Consider the following 20,774-nt stretch of genomic DNA (forward strand, 5'->3'; position numbering starts at 1 on the left):
TTTGCTTTAAGACCCCCTGCTGATATGGGCCACAAAACAGTCTAGAAGCTTTTCTTTGTGTCTAGAAGCTGTTTTTTCCTTTCTGGTCTCCCACGGCAAAGAAAGAGCAAGAGATCTGAGAATAGTATGTGAAAATCTTGGAAAACCCCTTGTGTCCCAAAGAACAGACATTTCAAGCTACTTGACTCTCAGCAAGGTACTTTTTTCATTAGTTGCTGTTTCCCATCTTCAGTTTAACTGTCAACACCAACTCTGCCAACCAAAACAGCCAGAGTCACAAAGTCACCTTGAAAACACTCAGGCTTTCCAAGTGTTTTCCAAGAGCCCAATGAGAGAGATGCTCCCAATAATTAATGGCCAATGGCCATTGGTTCTCCAAAACTTTAGTACTCTTGAAAATCTCAGCCCAACATCACATGCAGCACGCAGAAAAAGTGCCATTTCCTGCAGTGGGTGAGTAATTTCCAAGGGATCCTCCACATTCACAGAGCACACAAGAAAAATGACTGGGTCACTAAGTCTGAAGGAGCCTTACTTCTCTTATTGAGAAGCAAGATTCTGCTCTTCAGTTTGCAATTATTTCCACTAACTTCATGAGCTTAGTGACACAGCCCAGCTGCTCTTGTGCTTTGACCCAAATGTGAGTGAATGAATGATGCTCTCTCTCAAAAAACACCTGCAATGAGTTGCACGCAGAAAATCTGGCAGAAAGTTCTTTGATCCCAACAGCCTTTAAACAAATATTGCTAACTGGCTCAAGTACAGTGCAATTAATGGCCCCTTAATTATGTCAGCAAACAGCACAGAACCTTCGCCAGTGCCAGAAGTAAATAAAACAGAGGAGGAGCCACACCCATTGCCAAACCACCATGAAATTCACGTAAAAACTCATATTCAGGGAAATGATAGTGATATATCAGCATCACTCAGCTAGCTGAGTAGGCAATGTAAGAACTGAGCACTGTCTTTTGAGTGCTGCCTTTCTGTTTTTTCTTACATTTCAAAGAAAACCTACGGGCTAAGTACTGCTATTCCCAAACACCATTTGTTTCAGCCAGGGAAGTTCAAATAAGTAGGAAGCTTTATTGCATACTGATTTCTCCCTGCCTAGAGGTTTTTTTCAGTTTAGAAAGATCACAGAGAGGGCCTTGATTCAGTCCAGTTACAGAAGATCCCAATCACTCTTAGGATTAAAGAGAATGCACAGAGACTGGCAGTCAGAGCAAGGCAGTGCTTCTGGAATCCGTGTCCTGGTAGAAATATCCATTTCAACCAGCGCAGTTGGATTTGATCAGGTCTTTTCCAACCTTAACAATTCCATGACCCTATAACCACTGTGCAGTTGCTGGTTTCCACATCTGCTTTTACCACAGGTCAAAGTTATGAATCAACACCCCAACTGAAAATCAAGTTCTAATCAATGCTGTCTCTCCCCACTACACAAACAGCAGCATAACAGGGCCAGTAACACCCTGCAGGAACACGGGGCTGGAGCAGCAAGGGATCTTCTCAGTTAGGAGGGACAGCCGTTCCCCAGGCTGCTCCTCCCCTTCCACATTCACCTACACATTTCCTTCAGGTGCTCCTTCATGTCACCGGCCTCCAGCCTGTTAGACTAACAAATCAGGAATCACAAAGTAAGATAGTAGAAAATTAAGTCCTTTGCATCGGCAACAATGTGTAGGTTGCTACATAGGATGCTCTCAGGCCAAAGACAATACTTAATGTAAGAGATTCCCACCCCCCACCCAGTTGGAATCCTTGGCTCAAGTTTTTTTTAGACACAGAAAGAGAATATTTGTCTCCAAACTTAGGAAAGAATCAGGTGTAATAGGAATCCAGTGGATCACCTTCTTTAAAGGGAACACAAAAGTGTGTGGAAAGAGGCTGTCCATTCCTTGACTGGCTCGGAATTCCTACGTGATGTCCTTCTTTCTTGGGGGCCGGTGGATGTTCCTCACCACGCACTTCACCATCCACTCAATTCCTTCGTTCACCCCTTTGCTAAGGAAGTAAGACAAGCAGAAAAGGTTTTAAAATAAACCAACAACAAGAAGCAACCAAGAACAGAAACATGGATCATACAGGCCTTAACTGAGCCCTTACATGAGGAAGGTAAGGGCTCTACCTACCCCAGTTATTTGTTGGCATTTCTGTGACATTTCTTGTGCAGGCAAACAACAGGAATCTGATTTCTTTTAGCTCAGCAATATATACCTCCATCCTTTATTTTTCTGATGTCTATAAAAGTCTACACCCAACTTAGTCACCAACTCTGTGGAAATCTTGGGATGAACAAGCATCAAACACACCTGACAGCTGGCTTGAGGTTATTTTGCCACAAACCTCACACTAGTTGTATAAGATCTTGCAATCCTGGTTCCAGCCTTCTGTAACCATCTGTGCTGGGGCTGCCAAGCAAGTCACCACCAGCTCCCTAGCCATGACTTCCAGGAGTTATTTATTCTTTTAGTGCAAGCTCAAACCAGAATTTTGAAAGGAAATTCCACACAGATCAAAACTAGAAATGTTTGTACAAAAAAACACAGCTGAAAAGGCTGTTTTTCATAAGGTTATTATCTAATACTTCTCTTCCAGTCAGTGCTTGAACATTGTTGTGGTTATTCATCTGCTTAATGGTATGTGATTTGTAGCAATGCAGACAACAGATATTTTTCCACAGTTCAAGTAGTTTTTGTTATCCTTTGCAGTAGCTTGTATGATAACACAGATTTCTTGCTAAATTTATAAAAGAAAAAAATTCAAAGCTCTGGATTCAGCCCAGGCAGTAATTCAGCCAGGAGTGTTTCTCTATCTGGAACAAAACTTTTGACTTATACCAAGTATCACTTTTCACTTAAAGAACTGAAAGTACAAAGAAGCAAAGTACTGCAAGACTTGATATGCAGTAATGATGCCAAGATATCAAGAATCCAGTGGGTTGGTCAAGTTCGTGGCATGCAGCTGCATAAGCCCCAATTAGGGTCTGTTTTAGTCATCGAATTTTAAACCACAGGCATTCCCATGTAAGAGGGCTCTTGGGGACTGTTATATCATCCCCATCACACAGCTCATCTGCACGCCAAAGAATATGAAAGTAGAAGCATAGTTACAGCAGCAACAGTGAAGCACCACCCATTTCTCTGGCAGAGGCATCAACAGCTGCATTTTCAACTGCATTCTAACCTAAAAGCCAGGAGCTGCAGCAAACCAGCACCTTCAAGGATTATTGTGCAAGGAGAAGGGATGATACAGGACAATAAATACGCCTCCAAGTCCAGCTGCTCTCAGCCAGAAGTACACTTGCACTGTGTTTCACAGGCAGGATTTACAGAGGAAGTTATTGAGCTGGGGCAAGTCCAAGGTTCTTGAACGAGTGTCTGTCAGTGCTGGAAGGAAGCACAGCTCCCTTTCAAGGCTTAATAAATCCTGTAGTGCTGCTCTGTGTGTGACACCCCACAGCTGCTCAGTCAATCAATTCTGAGTCTACCCCTTCTCATACTCACCCAGTAAGGGCCGAGCAGGCTTGTGTCAGGCAGTCTCTCTTACCAATTTTGTTAATGCAGTCACTAAATGCTGTCTTGATGTCAGGAATTGACAGACAAGTCTGCAAAGGGAACCAAAGAAGAGCTTGTTTGTGCTACAAGACATGGTGACCTTCTTCCACAATGAATCCTACCATGTCTGCAGTCGTGCTTCAGTCAGGATGGCAATGCTGTGAGGTTAAACCCCCTCACCCACCAACACAGCAAATTCACCTCTTTGCATTCTAAAGAAATGAACATATTCTTTTTTCACCAAAGAGAGTGCTGTTTGCTGACAGTACACACACACTGCCTCACCTAGCTGAGCCTTAATTTGTACACTTCTAAGCAAACAGACCTGAAAATGAGCACAACCTGCCCCCTCGAAGGATATCCCTTCCAAGCTGCTCAACTGTCACACACAGCTTGTATTTACCAGGACACTACAAGAGCTTTTCTATTGACAAAGCCTATTGAAACAGGGTCCCTGCCACAAGCCCAGCTGACGCTTTGCCAGCACCCTGGGCACTCTCACAAAACAGCCTGTGATTTTTCCTGTTCTCAGCACATTCCTTGGCATTACAGCCATGCCCCACCAGCACTCATCTGTCTGCATTCAGAGAAAACACTGGCAGCACTGATTGCAGCACGTTTTCTGATGCCTGATGTCACTGTGCTCTTGACCCCCAGCAGGTCTTAAACTTCTGCGAAGCTGCCAGGAGGCTGCTGGGAACACCACCACAAATCAAGAACCCTCAATAAACCAGTGGATTACTTTCCTGACACATAACATGGTGTCACCATAAAAATCTTACTTTTAAAGCTACAACAAAAGCAAACTTGCCCAACTAAAGTCTGGACTTGCACCTCCCTGACCACTCAGTGCTCACTTTTTCCTAGGAAGCCTTGGACAAGCCATTTAAGCACTTCAGCTGGCCAAAAGGCCACCCTTCCTCCTCTCTGCAAAGACATTTTGGACCTTCAACAATGCTCAGTTATGTGTTTTGAACCTTCAGTGAGGCCCACATAAGTGTTTTGGACAAATGTTTACACAAATGCCAAACTGGACCCTTATGAGTCCTGAGGATTGGACAAGCGGACGTAAACTCTGAGAGACAGAAATATGAAAATTAATGTTACCAGCCATCCATTCGCAAAACACTGATTCTAGAGAAATTAAATACAGAAAATTTTTGTGGACAATAGAAGTAAGCAGGTTTCATTGTTTAAAAATAGGAAGGGATCTTAAGAAATGGCTTGTAAGGTGTTTAACAACACCCAATTCACCCAGTGCCCTTGACTCCATTAGCTGTACAACTTTTGATGACTGTACTTTCTTATGACCGAAGTTGCATTTTAAACTTGCCCTTTCAATCAGTGACCTAGCAACCATATCCAAAAATGTTATTGACATCATTCCACCAAAGTCTCAACAATTTAGTTAAGGATTTTTGACAAACATGCAGTTCATACAGATGAGCTGTCAGCCACAGGATAAATAGTTAATTAAAAAAACCAACAACAATTACTAACTTTAGAGGGAGTCAGACTGGACTTGAGAGCTGGAATTCATACTGGTAGGTCTGGAAGATGGGCCAGAGATTACAGCCAACCAACCATTCTCTACTGGTTTGTAAAAGCTGCTCCCTTAGCCTTGTACAGTGTCAAAGGCAGGTCCAAATGCTTCCTGGTTTAACCCAAAGCTCTGGACAAGTCAATTACCCAACAACTGGGAAGGAGAAAGAGCTGCATGTCAGTAATTTGAGCTATTTTTCATGTCTTTGTTTTTTTCAGTCAATGAGACCTTGCAGCAGGATGGTTAAATCTCAAGGCAGCTGAAAATGAGCAAATGCTTCTTGAAATATACTTTAAGCCCCTTACAGTTTAATATCATTGTCTAATGATATACTTCTGAGTATATCCATTTATTCTTCTTGAGTCTACCCTTTCCTTCTCCTTTCCTGAATGATGATGCATTTTAAAATAAATCAGATAAAGTGTTCAAGGTACAAAGTAACAACAGAGAGCACAGTCCTGCTGTCCGTGATTCCTTAACATCTACTTGCACAGGTAGCAAAGCAATCAGGCAATGAACTTCCCAACACCACCAGCAGACCAGGACACCTGCACATACCCAGCAGCACAGAGAACCCACATCCTTCACCTTGCCCATCCCTGAACCCTTAAGAGTCCACTTTTCCCAGTGCAGCTTACAATTACAGCCATTTTTATCTCCCAGCATAAACCATTGTCATAACTTCCCTTTCCCACCTTCTGGTAGAGCCATGGTCTGCTCCACCTTCCACAGAGCTGCCCAGCCACAGCTCTCCATGGAAATCTGCATCAGAAAGAGTTTTGCTTCTGAGGAGATTTTGCACCATTCAAATTGTCACAGCAGGATGTCACTGCACCACCAATCCTGTTTTGAGGAAAATCATTTTCCCCTTGGGATGAAGTAGAGCAGCACAGCAGAGGGGGTAACACCAAACTATCAATGCCTTGATTTAGTGTTCCAGGGAAAGCCCCCAGTGGGAATCTCATGTGACAGCAGAGGATGAGGCAGATTATCCATCACTTCAGCAAGGGGCACCTGAGCTTTGCATGCTCAGGGAAAATGTCAGCTGTGGCTTCCAAGTTCCCCTTCGCCCCAGCACATTACAAAGTATTTGTTTACAGATGTGTTTTGTTTCTCAGCTGCAAACACATAACCTAAGGGCAAGGAAGGGAAGCTGGATCTGTGATCACATCAACAGTGCACCATTGCAACAACACAATCCACAGTGACCTTTCAGGAATGATGGTATCTCTCAGCCAGTTCACAGGAACCTCACACACAACACATGACGAACCAGATTTCCATCTCAGCTTCCCCAAAATAACACACTGCAAAACATCTTTTGATGAAGGCTCCTCCAGGCATAATCCATCCAAGACTGAACCAAATTCCTCCTAGGAAGGGTTCAGAATAGCATTACCCAAATTAAGACTCAGCAATGGCACACCTAAAAATCTATCAAGCAGCAAGACAAGTTTTAGCCAAAAAAAGGTTGAATTGTAGAGTTTTTATCCATTCACCAAATCCAGTGCAGCAGACAATGCTGCTGCCTGGTCTCCAGTCAGGATAAAACTGGAAACATGGATAAAACCTCAAGTAGAGGCTCTTCAGCCATCTCAAGAGTAATCAACCATCAGAATGGAACTAAAAGAGAAACAACAGCAAGGTGGATTGCCTAAATAAAATTATTTCACAGAAAGTCTGACTCACCTGACCTACGCTGCGGGCTACCCTTTTTATGAGTTTGTTTTAAATGAAAACTTAAGCTTGTTTAAATTTAAACAAGGAATAGTATAGCCTCAATTTAAACCAGCTAATTTAAATTAAAACTAATTTTACAGGGAAGCTGTGGTAGGTCTTCAGCTGGAAAGTGGAATGGCTTTCATGAAGAAGGTCTGTTTTCTAACAGCTGTGTGGAAATGAGTATCTGCTACTCACTATGACTCCTCGCATTTTCCAAAGGCATAAGGAGGCTTTTCAACGTTCTGGAGACTTCAAATTAAATTTCCAAAATTTCTCTTTAGATGAGGATGGCAAAACTTCCTCCCAGACATGGGACATCATTCAACACCCAGTAATTTTCAGATTGTTAAATTTCAAATGCTGTTTTTGACAGGTCATGTTTTTCCAGTATTTTGAATAGTGTTCCATAATGAACCATTCTATCCTCAAACTGTGACAGTTCATTGTAAAGCTTAGAAATGTATACCTTGTGCAAACCTTTCAACAGCTGCATTCACATCGAAACAGCAAATATCAATTCTTATTTTGCAGTTTTTTCTGCAATAAGCCATGTTTTCAAAAGTGGCATTCTGAGTTGAAAGGGAGTTCACAGGAATTAGTAGATATTAGGTATTTTATTTCACCTTCAAAGCAATAGTTCCTTTAAAAACCCAAACAAACTCCTTCCTCCAACACACGTTTGACTCGGATTTTTAATTAATTATGAAATAATCCAGTTTTGAAGGCCCTGCTGAACACAGAGCATTCTCCTGATACAATAAAATATCACATTCAGTACTGTGAGAATATTAGAATTGGTGTTTTGCGGTCAGTGACGTACTTCATCCCCTGGAACGACCAAATACTGCTCGTGCTTGGCAGTGCTGAGAGGACACAGTGTACCTTGGGGTTCACAGCAGAATTCTTAACACTTTATGCAATTTCAGGTTGCATCAGCACTTTTGTTATCTTAGTAACAGAATGTAAACTTAAAAACGAAACAAACAAACTATGCCAGACGTACTATTTCTGATGTATTTAATCACGAGCCTTCTGCTGGCCTCTATAGACATCATCATCAAGAATTATCCTTCATCTCCAAATACCAGCAAGGTTAAGATACCACTTATCCTCCCTTACTGTGGTTCAGGATAGAGGGATGCTGGTGAGAATTCCCTACTACAGTTTTATTTCTGGAGATCCAGAGCAGAAAAATGTCTGTCAGTGCTAATTATCAGTTATTCCAGAGATCTTCCATTCTGCTAAATCAGAGGAAGAGAAACAGGCTACTGAGTTTTCTCAGCCTTAAGTGAACCTCAGTGATTACTGAAAATAAGCTATAATCCCCTTAGTGATTTGTTAACAGCAGTGATGTCTCTTTGCTGGGTTCATAACTAAGATCATTCTGCAGGAGTGGACCTCTAAATATCCAATTTAGGTATTTCTTACAAATAGAAAGTGGGTTTGGCTTTGCTAATCTCTTTGTTGCAGCTCTGCAACTGCATGAAGGCACTAAGTCTGTGGGCTGGTCTCAGAGCCTCCAGAGGGGGCAAGAAGTCAGATTTTCTTTTGAAAGCCTGTTCCAAATACCTCTTTCTGGTCATTTAAAGATGTCCACTTGTTCAATTATTTGTCTTTAGTCTGGCTAGAGTGTCAGAAGAGCCAGTGTCTGCAGCCTGTAACAAAGTATGTATATACAGTCACAAGGGAAACTGGAACAGCTTTCCAGGTCACTGCTTGGAACATTCTCAACAGGTCAAGGCTAGAGTGCAGGCTGCTCCCTACAGAAGAGCTGTGGTGTTGCATGGAATATGAGAGTCAGTACTCTGGTTTCCACAGGAAAAAGACAGACCATTTCCCCACATTCCAGAGACCACAGCAAAGTCAGGACCATAAATCAGGAGTTCTGTCTTGATCTCTTGCTTTTACATGGAACTACATTTCTCTTATTTCTAAGACTAGATAATCTAGATCAAACAAAAACCAGTCTGTGTTGTACTTATGAGATGTAACCAATCCTCCTTGAGAGCCAAGTGATTTCAATGGAAGTCTCAAGTACTTCCCACAAGTGCAATGACTCGGACAAGTGTAAAGTCCAGTGGAAGAACCTGAGAAGTATTGGCATACTTTGGAACAGACACTGATCCCAGCTGCCAGGGCTGGTGCTCTAAATCCTACTGGAAGCCTCTGGCTCCATCTAGAGACGATCACTGGAGCTGCAGTCCTGGAATTCCAGGTACATTGCAGGGGAAAGGAGGAAAACATGAAAAACACCACGATCACCTTAGGCACTCTCTTCTCTTTTTTCCATGCTGGGGCAGATAAGGATGGTCCAGGACGTGTCACCTAAACACTGCACCACCCACGAACTGTCAAACCCAAACCAAGAGCTTTACAGTTCTGAATATGCTGGAAAAAATTCATATTATATTACCAGAAAAGAGAGTTCCTTGCCATTCACTGCTGTCACTGATGGAATGCTCTACAACAAACAAAGAGTTTTATTGAACAGATCTTATCCAGTTATGGGGAAAGGATGACTTCCTCCTTCACATATATCTGTTGTGCTATTCCTGGGTTTTAAACAGCATCATAAACAAAGCGCACTAAACATTTTTTTTCTGAATAAACAGGAAAAAACAGTATCAATACACCCAGTCACGGTACAAGAAAGACCCACCATAGCTATGCAGTTTGCTCTGTTTACATAAAGAGTTCAAAACTATGTGCCTGTAAGAAGCTCATTCATGGCACTGGAAAAGGGTTGGAACAGAAAGGAAAAAAACCACAACTAAATTCAAAGCAATTACTCCAAGTGATGAGACAGTGCCATAGGATCAGCTCAGGAATGTGGAACAAATTTAACATGAATGCAGAGTTCACCTTTCCAAGGCTTATTTGCTCATGTATGTAAATCTGCCATATTTTACCTCTACATCCTGCTTGTTGGCCAACACCAGAATGGGAACCCCTTCCAGAGCTTCGCTGGTAATCATCTTCTCTACAAAGGACAGAAACAAAACCAGGTTTAGCCAGTTCTGGAAGTTGCACAAATGCCTGGCACAGATTATCTGGACACAGGGATGAAGCCAGAGGCTCTTTCTTGCATTACAGTCTCATTTGATACAACCTTTCAGGTCTATTTTGTTCACACTGTACTTACCAAAAGCTCTTTTGGACTCAGAGAGCCTCTCCTCATCAGTGGAGTCAATAACATAGATCACCCCATGAGATTCAGCATAGTACTGGAAGGAGAACACAGGTATTGGTGTCAATCCACTAGGATCACTTGTTCCTCTTCATGATTTTATCTTAATTTGGTACATTTTTGGTACATGTGGAGGAGATCAACCAGTTAGAGCCAGCTGTATTCACAGTGTGCCTGGAGAGAATGCAGGCACACAGCATGGTGTGTTCTGTTTGCAGGCCTGATCAACACACCAGATTGAAAAACCTCACCTGTGTCTCCCCAAAGCTTATCTCTATGGCACAACCCCAGATCTGGGTTGGTAATTGCTGTCTGTAACCAATAATGCAAATATTAAGCACAGAAATAGTGGAATCTCTGGCAAATTGTTAGTGCTAACTACTGGGGTTATCAATAAGCCTGTGTGATTACCAAATGATTGTAGTGGTTCAGTTCTAAGAGACAAAACCACTTCTAACAGAAATCATGGAATCACAGAATGGTTTGTGTTGGAAACAGCCAATCAAGTCATTCCAACCCCCTGCCATGAGCAGGGACACCTTCCACTACATCAGGCTGATCAGAGCTCCATCCACCCTGGCTTTGAACACTTCCATGAATGGGGCAGCCACAGCTTCTCTGGGCAAATTGTACACATCAAATTAAACAAAACCACATCTCTAACCTTGTCCCAAAGTGACTGCAGTTCCTCCTGCCCGCCAAGATCCCAGAACATCAGCCGAGTTTTGCCAACATCAATAGTTCCAACTGGAGGGAAGAAGGAAAGAAGAATCCAGTTAAAACTAGAGGTGCTGTAAAGCACAGACACATGCACACCCCACTCAGAAATCTGGGCTGGGACAAGCTTGTAGGGGAACAAATCACAGGTCACACAAGTGACTACTTGCAACAACAGAGCAAAACCTGCACAGAGTGATCACAGATCTAGAGCAGTATCAGTGCAAATAATTCCAGAATTGGGCCAAGGAATGAACTGCAGGGAAATACAGTTTGAGGACAGCACTGAAATAGGATACCTGGGGGTCTAATACTTCAAGAGTTTTTCCTCCTAAGATAAGAAAGCCTATTTTATTATCTACAAAAAGACCTGGGCAGTTGGGAGACACAATCTCTGCTTCCAGGAACTATTCTGCCCTTCTGAATTCTTAAATATTTCAAACAAAAGACAGCTGTTGTCTAACTGCACAGGAAAGCTGAAAAAATTCCACGTGGATTTACTTACTGTTTAAGCCTACAGTAGTTGTGATTTTGGACAAACTCATCCCTTTGTAGTTCTTGTTAAATCGGGTTTTAGTTTGTTCAAGGAAGGTCTGAAAAGGAATAAGACAAAGTATTTACTGTCAAACATTTTACTGGCTGGGGTAATCCTACCCCAAGCCTGCCTTTTCATTTCTGCACAATCCTGCTAGAGCAGATACTGCCCTACCTAATTTTGGACAAACTCCTCTTCCTGCTCCCTATTTTAGCAAGGAAATAAGGGATCATAAGCGATTATGGGATTACCAAAGCCTCAGCCACATCCCTGAAAACTTGTGGTAATTTAAGTAACGGGGAAAAGTTGATTGTTTGGTGTGACATCACTAAAATAACTCAGGACAGAGCTGAAGAAGATCGACCCTTGTTGGAAGATTTATCCCTGGAGAATGTTTAGGATTGCGTGTGCCCTCCATGGGGTGATAAACAGCACTTACAGTTTTACCAGCATTGTCCAAACCCAGGATCAGGACACAGTACTCATCCCTCTGGAATATGTATTTATAGAGCCCTGACAGCAGCGTATACATCCTGCTCCTGCAACAAATGCAAATAATTAACATCATTAACAAACAGGTCATTCCCAAAAGCCTCTCATGCCACAGCGCAAGTTTTTCCCAACGCCAGATAAATAAATGATGTTACTCTTTTATCAGGAACTCTCATAATTAGGCAATCCCAGGGAAAATCACAGAGCCAAGAGAGATCATGAAAACAGCTCAAGATCAAATCTGGGGTTTAAAGGGGAGCTGAGGAAGGGCTTGAACACCTCTTGCAGTACATGTAACACCCACAGAAAATGAAGCGAACTTCATACAAATACAAAGAACAGGTATTTTGAGCAAGAATCTACAGAAGCTCACACCTGGGGTTTTTGGTGCTGAATTTGCACACACAAAGCAGATCAGCTTTGCTGGGATGCAGGAAGCACTGGCACCAAGTGCTGCAGCTGACTCACATGCCATTGCAACAACTCCTCTGTTCAAACACAGATAAAGGGAACCTCAAGGCAGAGCCTTTGAGAGGCAGCTGCCTTAAGCGTGCTTAAACAACCACTTTGAAGTCAAACACCATTACCTAAAGGGAAATAAAAGTGTTCCAAAGCAGGAATCGGGGGGTTCACGGTAAGGGAGGACAGGGCACCTAAGCGTAGGGGCTCCAATCCCACAGGTACCGGGGCGACCCTTTGCCTCCAGCTGTGCGAGAGCGGGGGGCTCCTGCCGTCCCCGGGGGAGCAGCCGGGCCACCGGCTGGGGGGAACCCCGGCCCGCTCCTCTTTCGGGACAGCGACTGATGCCGGGCGCGCCCGACCGCCGGCCTGCTCCTCCTCGACCCGGGAGATCCTCCCGGACACGGGAAATCCTTCCACATCCAAAAGATCCGGCCCTTTCCTTCCCTTTCACAGCCAGTGACGGGTGAAGGGGAACACCGGCCCTACCGCCATTTCCCCCTGACGGCCCAGCGTCACGTCCCGGCCCAGCGCCACGTCCCGGCCCAGAAGGCCGCCCCAAGCTCCCGAGAGCAGCGGGCGAGGAAAAGAGCCCCGAGCCCGAGGCCCGAGGCCCGCGGCCCCTCACCTGGTCCTGGTGCCGGTGTCAGTGCCGGAGCCCGAGCCGCCTCTTACGACTCCCCAGCGCCCACCGGCCGCCGCCATTATGCGCTTGGGGCTCTGGGAAATGTAGTCCCATTGCCGCTGCGGTAGCCGCACATGGGTAGCGTGTGGACTACAACTCCCAGAATGTCCAGCGCCGCCGGCCTGCCGGGGACCCCGAGCGCTGAGCGGGTGACGCGCTGGCGAGCGCAGCCGGAAGCGGCGGCTCTGCGGCAGGAAGGGGGGGTGTCATGGCGGGTGTCGCGGAGGCGGCTCACAGGGGCCGAGGCGGCTGAGGGTGCACTGGGGCCGCCGAGGTGGTGGTGGCGGCTCAGGGAGGTGCTGCAGCCCTGGGGCTGAGGGAGCGCCCAGGCTGCGGGAGGAGCGGTGCCGTGCGCGGGCCCGGTGGGCTTGAGTGGACTCCGTGGCGGGGGAGCGCAGGGCCAGGCCCGGCCTCTCTCGGACTCTGCCGTCGCCTCTTGCCGCCTGTTTCCAGCAGGAGCATCACCCCGGTGATTTCCGAGGGAAAGAGCGGGACGGCGGGTAGATGTCGCTTCTGCGAGCGAGGACTTCTTATCCAAAAGTGCTTGAGTAAACTCTGAATGTGTTTTGAGTTCGTGGAGAGGACGCGGGCAAAAGCGCCTTGCTTGTGCTGACAATGGATGAAGAGAGTCTGGAAGCAGCGATCCAGACCTACAACGCCCAGCTGGAGCAGGTGGAGCTGGCGCTGGGGGCTGGCCAGGATCCATCGCAGCAGTCGGACCTGATCCAGCTGCAGGAGGATTTGAAGCAGCTGATAGAACTGACCGAGTCCAGCCTGGTGGCTGTGAAAAAGAGCAAACTTCTGGCCACTTTGGACACAGATGCCTCCTCCTCCTCCCCAGCAGGTCTGCCGGGGCAGGATTCCCATCTGGAGAGCTCTGCCCAAGATGAGGAATACGCTGCTTTTAAGGAAGCCATTGCTGGGCTTGGAACAGATGAGGCTCCAGCTGATAATGAGATCTCCTCGGAGAGAGAGGGAGAAACTGGGGATAAAACCAAATCAAAGTGCAGTGAAGAGGAGGAGGAGTCTGAGAGAGAGGAGGAGGAGGAGGAGGAGGAATTGAGTGGGATGAAAGTTAAAGCCCCCTACTACAGCTCCTGGGGGACCCTGGAGTACCACAATGCCATGATTGTGGGGACAGAGGAGCTGGAGGATGGCAGTGCCGGGGTCAGGGTGCTCTATCTGTACCCCACCCACAAGTCCCTGAAGCCATGCCCGTTCTTCCTGGATGACAAGTGCAGATTTAAGGAGAACTGTCGGTAAAGAGAGAGGGGTGGGAGGGGCCTTGTTCCAGAGGGATAAACCTCCTCCTAAAGTGCTCTGTGTGGCTTTCTCACCCAGAGAGATTGTGCCTTAATGTTTTTAAAGTGCACTGTGGTGAGCAGTGGCATCAGTTTGGCTGTTTCTTTAGCTAGTGCACAGATGAAGTAGGACATCCCATGGGGAAGCTGCAGAGGTGTTACATAACTGAGTGGATAAATTAACTAATTAAGTGTTTTAAAATAAAACACCCGAGTCTGTGGATAGTGCTCACATTCCAGTTGCACAGGGAGGTTTTATAGGCTCCTTTTTTGGGGATCTTCAGCAAGATCAGCCTGAGTGGTCTGTGAAGGTGCTGGGCTGGAGCCCTGCCTGTCTCTGATCCTGTTTATCCCCAAAGCCATGAACTTTTTAACTGGATGTGTCACTAGCAAGGCAGTTAAAGTCTCTGGGGTGGGATGCATTCCTTATTCCATGACATAAATAACATGTTTAAGGTGAAACACGAACAGCTTTATAATTGCAACAGCACGTGGTCAAACGTCCCCAGTTATGGTGAAGGTTCATCACTGCTGACACTCGTGTGCATTTCCTTTGAGGAGGGAAGGGATTTTCATTTGAAAACTCCTGTTCCTCCTTCCCTGCAGGTTTTCTCATGGTCAGGTGGTGTCCGTGGAGGAGCTGCAGCCGTTCCAAGAGCCCGACCTGAGCAGTCTGGGGGTGGGCTCAGCCTGCCTGGCCAAGCACAGTGACGGGATCTGGTACACGGCCAAAATCACCGGTGAGGGGGGACAGGGGCTTTCCCGGGGTCCAGGGGGAAGGTGGAGGCTGAGGGTTACGTGGATCTAAAACTTTGCTCTTGTGGTTAGTGACAGAAAAATGTAAACTATGTGGTTGTGGCCCTGAACTCAAAATCTTGACATAACTGAGGAAACAGTCTGAGTTTTGTCAGGCTAGAGGAGGGAATTGGCTGGAAAACAGGAGGTATAAAGAGCAGGAATGTGGAAAGGAAATGACTACGAGGTCATTAACTGCTCCAGGGAAGAGGGAGGTACTGCAGGAATTTACATGTAAATTAGGTGAGAATTGCAATAATCTGCTCTGTTTAAACAAAAACCAGGGGAGCTGGCCCTGCCCAGCAGCTGCTGATACAGGCTTCCTTATGTCCTGGGAAGAGGGAGGGTTTATTTCCTCTTTCCATCTTTCTTTTAACTGTTATTAAGTCAGAAGGGAGCGAGTCTAACTTCTTTTTAATTCCATTTCTTAACATCCCATCTTTCTTGATTTGTAGAGATAAACCTTTGGGTATCAACACAGGCATTGTGGAAATAGCATTTCATTGCAGTGGGTGCTTCTCCCTCCCAGACAGAAATAAAAATCACAAATTAAACCCAGAACCTTTCAGAACCTGTTCCTTGTGCCTCCCCCCTGTCCCGTGTTGTTCTGCTGGAGCTCACTCTGGTTTAGCTCCCTGTGTGCTGGGCACTGACTGGAGCTCCCATCCTTGCTGTTCCCTCTGTAGATGTGGACAGTGGTTACTACACGGTGAAATTTGACTCCCTGCTCCTCAAGGAGGCCGTGGTGGAAGGGGACAGTGTCATTCCCCCCCTGAGAAGTGAAGATGCTGCTGAATCTGATGAGTCTGATAGGGACAGTGTGGATGATTCTGGTTATGCCAAAGGTAAGGGAGTGGGGAGGGTGTGAGCAAGAGCGACTTGGGATTTTGTTCTGCCTTTCTCTGGGACTGGCTGGCTGTCCTAGAGCTCTCACTGTGAGTGTCTCACCTCTGATGAAGAGTAGTTGATCTCTTTATGTGTTCCTGAAAGATTGAGAACAGTAATTAATTGGCTGTCATGCTGCAACTGCAAACTAAAATCTTTGTCTTATGCAAATCCCTGGGCTAATGAAGGCCGGAGGTTTCCATGGGAACTTCCCACACGTGGAAGAAGAGAGTGTCATATTTTAGAGTTCCAAGCTCTGAGCCTGTTTCTTACATGCCTGGCTGAGCTGAGTTCGTCAGTGAATCATTTCCTCATCCCTGGGAACTCCATGACTCAGGAGTATGAGACCCAAAGAAATGGGAGTGTTGGGTCCTTCCAGTGCTCGATGAGGCTGCAGGAACAGCCATGCCTTGTTTTACTGCTGAAAGGTGACATAGAGTGCCCAAGTGACATCTTGGAAGCTGCACAGGCAGCACTGTCACTCTGCTGGTGCCACAGCTGCATCATAGGGACAAAGTCATGTCCTAGAGCTCTTTGCATTTAACCTGACAGAGATTATTGGATCCTAGTAACACAAAACTAACGCTGTGGCCTGGAGGAGCCTCATGCCAGAGACAGGAGCTGGAGGCACGGGATAAGTATTAGGTGCCACTGTGCCAAATTCTACTCAGATGCGTACATTAGTCCTTATCACCATCCTGGAAGGAAGGAAAAGGGTCATAAAACTCCTGGGTGATTCTGCCTGGAACTGGGAGGTAGTGTGTCCATTAAATCAAGTGAAATCTCTCATTTCAGTCATTCCCTGTGCAGTGTTCATGGAAGGTGACAATTCAGTAGGAACTAAGTAAGGCTGGAGGAGTGACCAAATGTTTTTAAGGTTGGAGAAGTGAATTGTACTGCCCTGTGAGGGCTTTTTGTACGGTGTGGGTGGCCCACACAGCAGCTTTATTTGTGATTCCTGTTTCACTGATTCTCCCCTTCTGTGCCACAGTGATAGATTCAGGAGTTCCAGAGAACGGGGAATGGACCCCTGCGTGCAGCTCCTCTTTCGGTGGCTGGGAGGCCCATACTCGTGGCATTGGCTCCAAACTGCTTGTTCAGATGGGATATGAGTTTGGAAAAGGTAAGGGGAGAGGGTGGTCCTGGAGCTGTTAAGAAAAACCCAATATTTTGGATGAAGCCAGAACTGTGCTGTGCTGAAGGGCCTGTTGGCTGAGGCTCGAGCAGGGTGATAGATCACAGCAGTGTTGGAGGGAAGAGGGAGGACATTTCATGGAAGTACAGGCTTGTGGGGCACCAGCCCCTGTATGGTGATGGCAAACTTTGGAAGCACTTGGAAGCACAGTCAAGTTCATGATCAAAGCCATGAGAACATTGTGGAGTGTTCAAAGGCTGGAGGTGGAAGTGAGCTGATCTGCAAAGCTTCTGATGTCTGTGTTAATGCATCTCCTGGCCTGGACACAGACTTCAAAGCCTGCTGAACTCGCTGCTCCCACCCAAATTGCATCGAGCCTTGGGGGCTTTGGGAGGGCCTCTGTGTCTCCGGTTCTCCCAGAGGAACCAAACCAGTTTTAGGTAGAACCTGGCTTGAGAAGCTGAGGATGTGAGGCTGAACCCAGTTTCACAGAAACCGGCCTGATGGATGGCCTCAGGCTTGGAATCATAAATCTCCTGCTGTGGAAGGCTCCTGGCCTGGCCTTTGCTGCTGCCCTTGGCTTGGGCAGTAATTCTAACTTCTGGTACCTCAAAAGCCTCTTTGCTTGTTCTAAGCTTGTGACTGTCAGCGTGAGCTTGTGGTGGGAGGTGGCTTGGAGAGGGGATGCTGTAATCACTCGGTGTCTCTCCTCAGGCTTAGGGAAGAATTGCGAGGGCAGAGTGGAGCCAGTGCAGGCTGTGGTGCTTCCTCGAGGGAAGTCCCTGGACCAGTGTGCTGAGGTGCTTCAGAAGAAGAAGCAGGGGAAGCTGGAGCCAGGTAAATCAAGGAAATGCCGAGCAAAGGGAGGCAGCTCTGGACAGCCGGGCGGCCGTAAGGCCCCGCGCAACGTGTTTGACTTTCTGAATGAGAAACTGCGCGGGAAGAGTGCCGGGGACAAGGCTGGGGGGGTGGCACTGCCCCAGAGGACCAGCAAAGAGATCTACCACGCCAGCAAGAGCACCAAGAAAGCCCTGAGTGTCAGCCTCTTCCAGACCACAGAGAAGATTGAACAGACACAGAGGGACATCAGGGGAATCCAGCAGGCCCTGGCACGCAACATCGGGCGGTAGGAAAACGTTCTCTTTGGGACCGAGTTCCTGGTGCTTCTGGGGAGGGGTGGGCTTGAAATGAGGTGTGGGAGGAACAAGTGAAATGTATCTGGATGAAACCTAAGGGGAAGTGGAGGAGAGAGTTTAGTGTGTGCTTCAGACCTGCGTGGACACTGGCAGATGTGTCTGGGGTCCTTTGACTGGAATTCGGGCTGTGGCAAAAAGAGGAGCTCTCTGAGGAAAGGTGCTGGAATCCTTCCTGTGCCCACCTCTGCAGGACTGCTGTTGAGCATCCCAGGAGGACATTCTCTAGCCCAGATAGTGCTGAGCATGAGGTTATTCCTGGCTTTCAGCAGGTCCCTTGGGCTAATCCTACAAGAAAGGGCAAAGCCTCCTGGGATGGAGCAAGCCTTTGATCTTACCATGTGGGATGACATTGCCACTGTGCTTTTTGCTTTCAGGCACAGCATTGCTGCAGCTCAGCTGGAGGAGAAGCTGGCTGATGCTCACAAGCAGCTGGGACAGCTGCAGGCCCAGGAAGCCAGGCTGCAGCGGGAGCAGAAGAAAGCAGACACCCACAAGAAGATGACTGAGTTCTAGGTGCTGAGGAAGGTGTTGGATTGCAGGGATTGTCCTTCTGGTGCTCCTGGCCTCAGAGCCTGGGTGAGCTGTCCTGCTCTGCTGGGCCTCAGGCTGCCCTGACTAAAACTGGGCAAAAAAGCAGCAGTTTCTGGATGCTTCTGAGCTCTTCTGGGAGGGGGAGGAGTGCACATCCATCCAGCCCCGAAAGCATTCAGTGAGCTGGGCCTTGGATGAGGCCTAGCTACAAGGAATACAATTCTCTGCTCTCTTGCACACTTCTTTCCTTCATTTTCCCTGCAGTAGCAGCTCCATCCAGAGTCTGTGGGTGCTCAGCTCAACACTGCTGGCTACAAACCAGCCGAGGGGGCTTGGACAGCCCCACATCCTGCCATCAACTGTGGCTTCTGTCTGTGGCCACTTGCCAAGCACAGGTGCAGGCAGGGTCCCAAGCACGGTTGGGTGAAAACATCAAAGGTGAAGTGCTTTAGCTGCTCTCTGCCTTCTGGTTTTTACTATGGGATTTATCTGAGAACTCCCATTTTTTGGGGGAGCAGTTCTTTGTAGCCCTAGTGTAAGGAAAAGAAGGAAAACTGACAGCTCAGAGGTGGGAACCAGCAGCCTGGAGCATCAGATTCCAGCAGTTTGACTGTAAGAGTATCCCAGGACATGCTGTAGCCAAACTCACTGGCTTGGCATGGAAAGCTGCCTGGTTCCACAAGTAGAGTGCCACAGCTGGGGGAATAAGCCAGCAGCATAACGGGATTCCCAACCTTGTGATTTTTGCCACCATTAGTTGGGTTTTTCTGTCTGAGGTGGCTCACTGAACACAGGTCCTTTTACTAAAAAACCTCAGGACCCAGATCCAGGTTGGACAGGGCCCTGGATCAGCAAAAAGAGCAAGATCTGTGTGTGCCCAGTGTGCAGCCCTGCAGTGGGAGAGCTTGGGGTGGGGCTGGGCTGAGAGCAGGCCAGGCAAGCCAAATACCCTTCCCTGCAATGTGGAAAGTGTTTGGACAAGAAGGATGTCCTCTCCCCTTGGTTACATTCTGCGTTGGTGGTGGCCAGTCCTTGCCTCAGAGGAGATGCTGGTTTCATTATCTGGTGGTATTTTTGCATTGTAAAGGTTTTTTTTTTTTAAAAAAAGTTTGCAATTCATGCCAGTATCTTAAGGGCACCATTTTTTTTTAATTTAGTGAACCATTTTCCTTTTATTCTATGAGTCATTTTTCTAAAGAAGAGGTTCGTTTAGTACCTCCTTTTTTATCTATCCCTAAGAACAGATTAAAAAACAGGCTGTCAGCCTGGACAGGGCTGTGCCTGCTTGTAGGGTCAGGCTACCAAAGGAGCCAGAAAATCTGAGACTGAAGAAGACACGATCAGAGCTGTTCAGGTCATGTGGGATTTCACATTGCTGCAGACACACTCAGAAACGCAGTGAGACAGCAAAACCTAACAAGATGAACATCTTCAGGAAACCTGTGGGAGTGAGCCTCTGCTCCTGAAGAGCACCTGGATCATGCTGTGATCTTCGTGGATGTGGGAAGTGGCATGGGCTGCCTTGGGCACTTCAACATCCATTGGTTCCTCTTGGGATTGGCTGTACTGTCCTCATTGTTCTGAATTTGTGTTCTCCACACTCGGGGCTCAACTCAAGGGTTTAACAATGGCCCTTCCCTCACAAATGACTCTTTGTTTCTCACACTTGAGTGCTGAGTGGTGACAAGGATTAATTCGCCCAGCTTAGCATGGATGCTTACTGAAGTGGCCCATGGCTGGAGAGCTGAGCTGGGCAGAAAAAATGGGGGGGATTTATTTTGTGCTCTGAGACTGTTTTATCATCATCTCTTTAGGAACTGGGTGTATTAGCCCTGTGTCTTGGCTCATATTTTGACCCTTCCTTGGGATCTCCACAGCCTGACTTGCCAGGCTCCTATTCCAGCGGCTGCCCCCTCTCACCCAGCGCAGTTCACATCCCTGATGAATAAAGTTGGTGTTTATTTTTCCCCTCTCTCCTTGTAAGGCGTTGCTCATTTGCAAGGTAATGATGATCTGGGGCGCCCCATTCTTTCC

The 20,774-nt window shown here is 46.8% G+C and overlaps 2 protein-coding genes across 2 annotated transcripts; one reads left to right on the forward strand and one right to left on the reverse strand.

Moving 5' to 3' along the window:
• Positions 1-1,063: 1,063 nt before the first annotated feature.
• Positions 1,064-12,947, reverse strand: ARFRP1 (ADP ribosylation factor related protein 1). Its single transcript, XM_039563257.1, has 8 exons — positions 12,841-12,947; positions 11,701-11,800; positions 11,232-11,319; positions 10,674-10,756; positions 9,965-10,046; positions 9,732-9,802; positions 3,507-3,607; positions 1,064-2,004 (listed from the first exon to the last, which is right to left on the reverse strand). The coding sequence occupies exons 1-8, from the start codon at positions 12,915-12,917 to the stop codon at positions 1,917-1,919; spliced, it is 690 nt and encodes a 229-aa protein (XP_039419191.1). The 5' UTR covers positions 12,918-12,947; the 3' UTR covers positions 1,064-1,916.
• A 137-nt stretch (positions 12,948-13,084) lies between these two features.
• On the forward strand, positions 13,085-20,712 carry ZGPAT (zinc finger CCCH-type and G-patch domain containing). The gene is made up of 6 exons (XM_010396908.3): positions 13,085-14,156; positions 14,805-14,938; positions 15,680-15,838; positions 16,870-17,001; positions 17,728-18,139; positions 18,584-20,712. The coding sequence occupies exons 1-6, from the start codon at positions 13,513-13,515 to the stop codon at positions 18,720-18,722; spliced, it is 1,620 nt and encodes a 539-aa protein (XP_010395210.1). The 5' UTR covers positions 13,085-13,512; the 3' UTR covers positions 18,723-20,712.
• The last annotated feature ends 62 nt before the right edge of the window (positions 20,713-20,774 follow it).

This window comes from Corvus cornix, chromosome 20, assembly GCF_000738735.6.
Source record: "Corvus cornix cornix isolate S_Up_H32 chromosome 20, ASM73873v5, whole genome shotgun sequence".
NCBI lineage: Eukaryota > Metazoa > Chordata > Aves > Passeriformes > Corvidae > Corvus > Corvus cornix.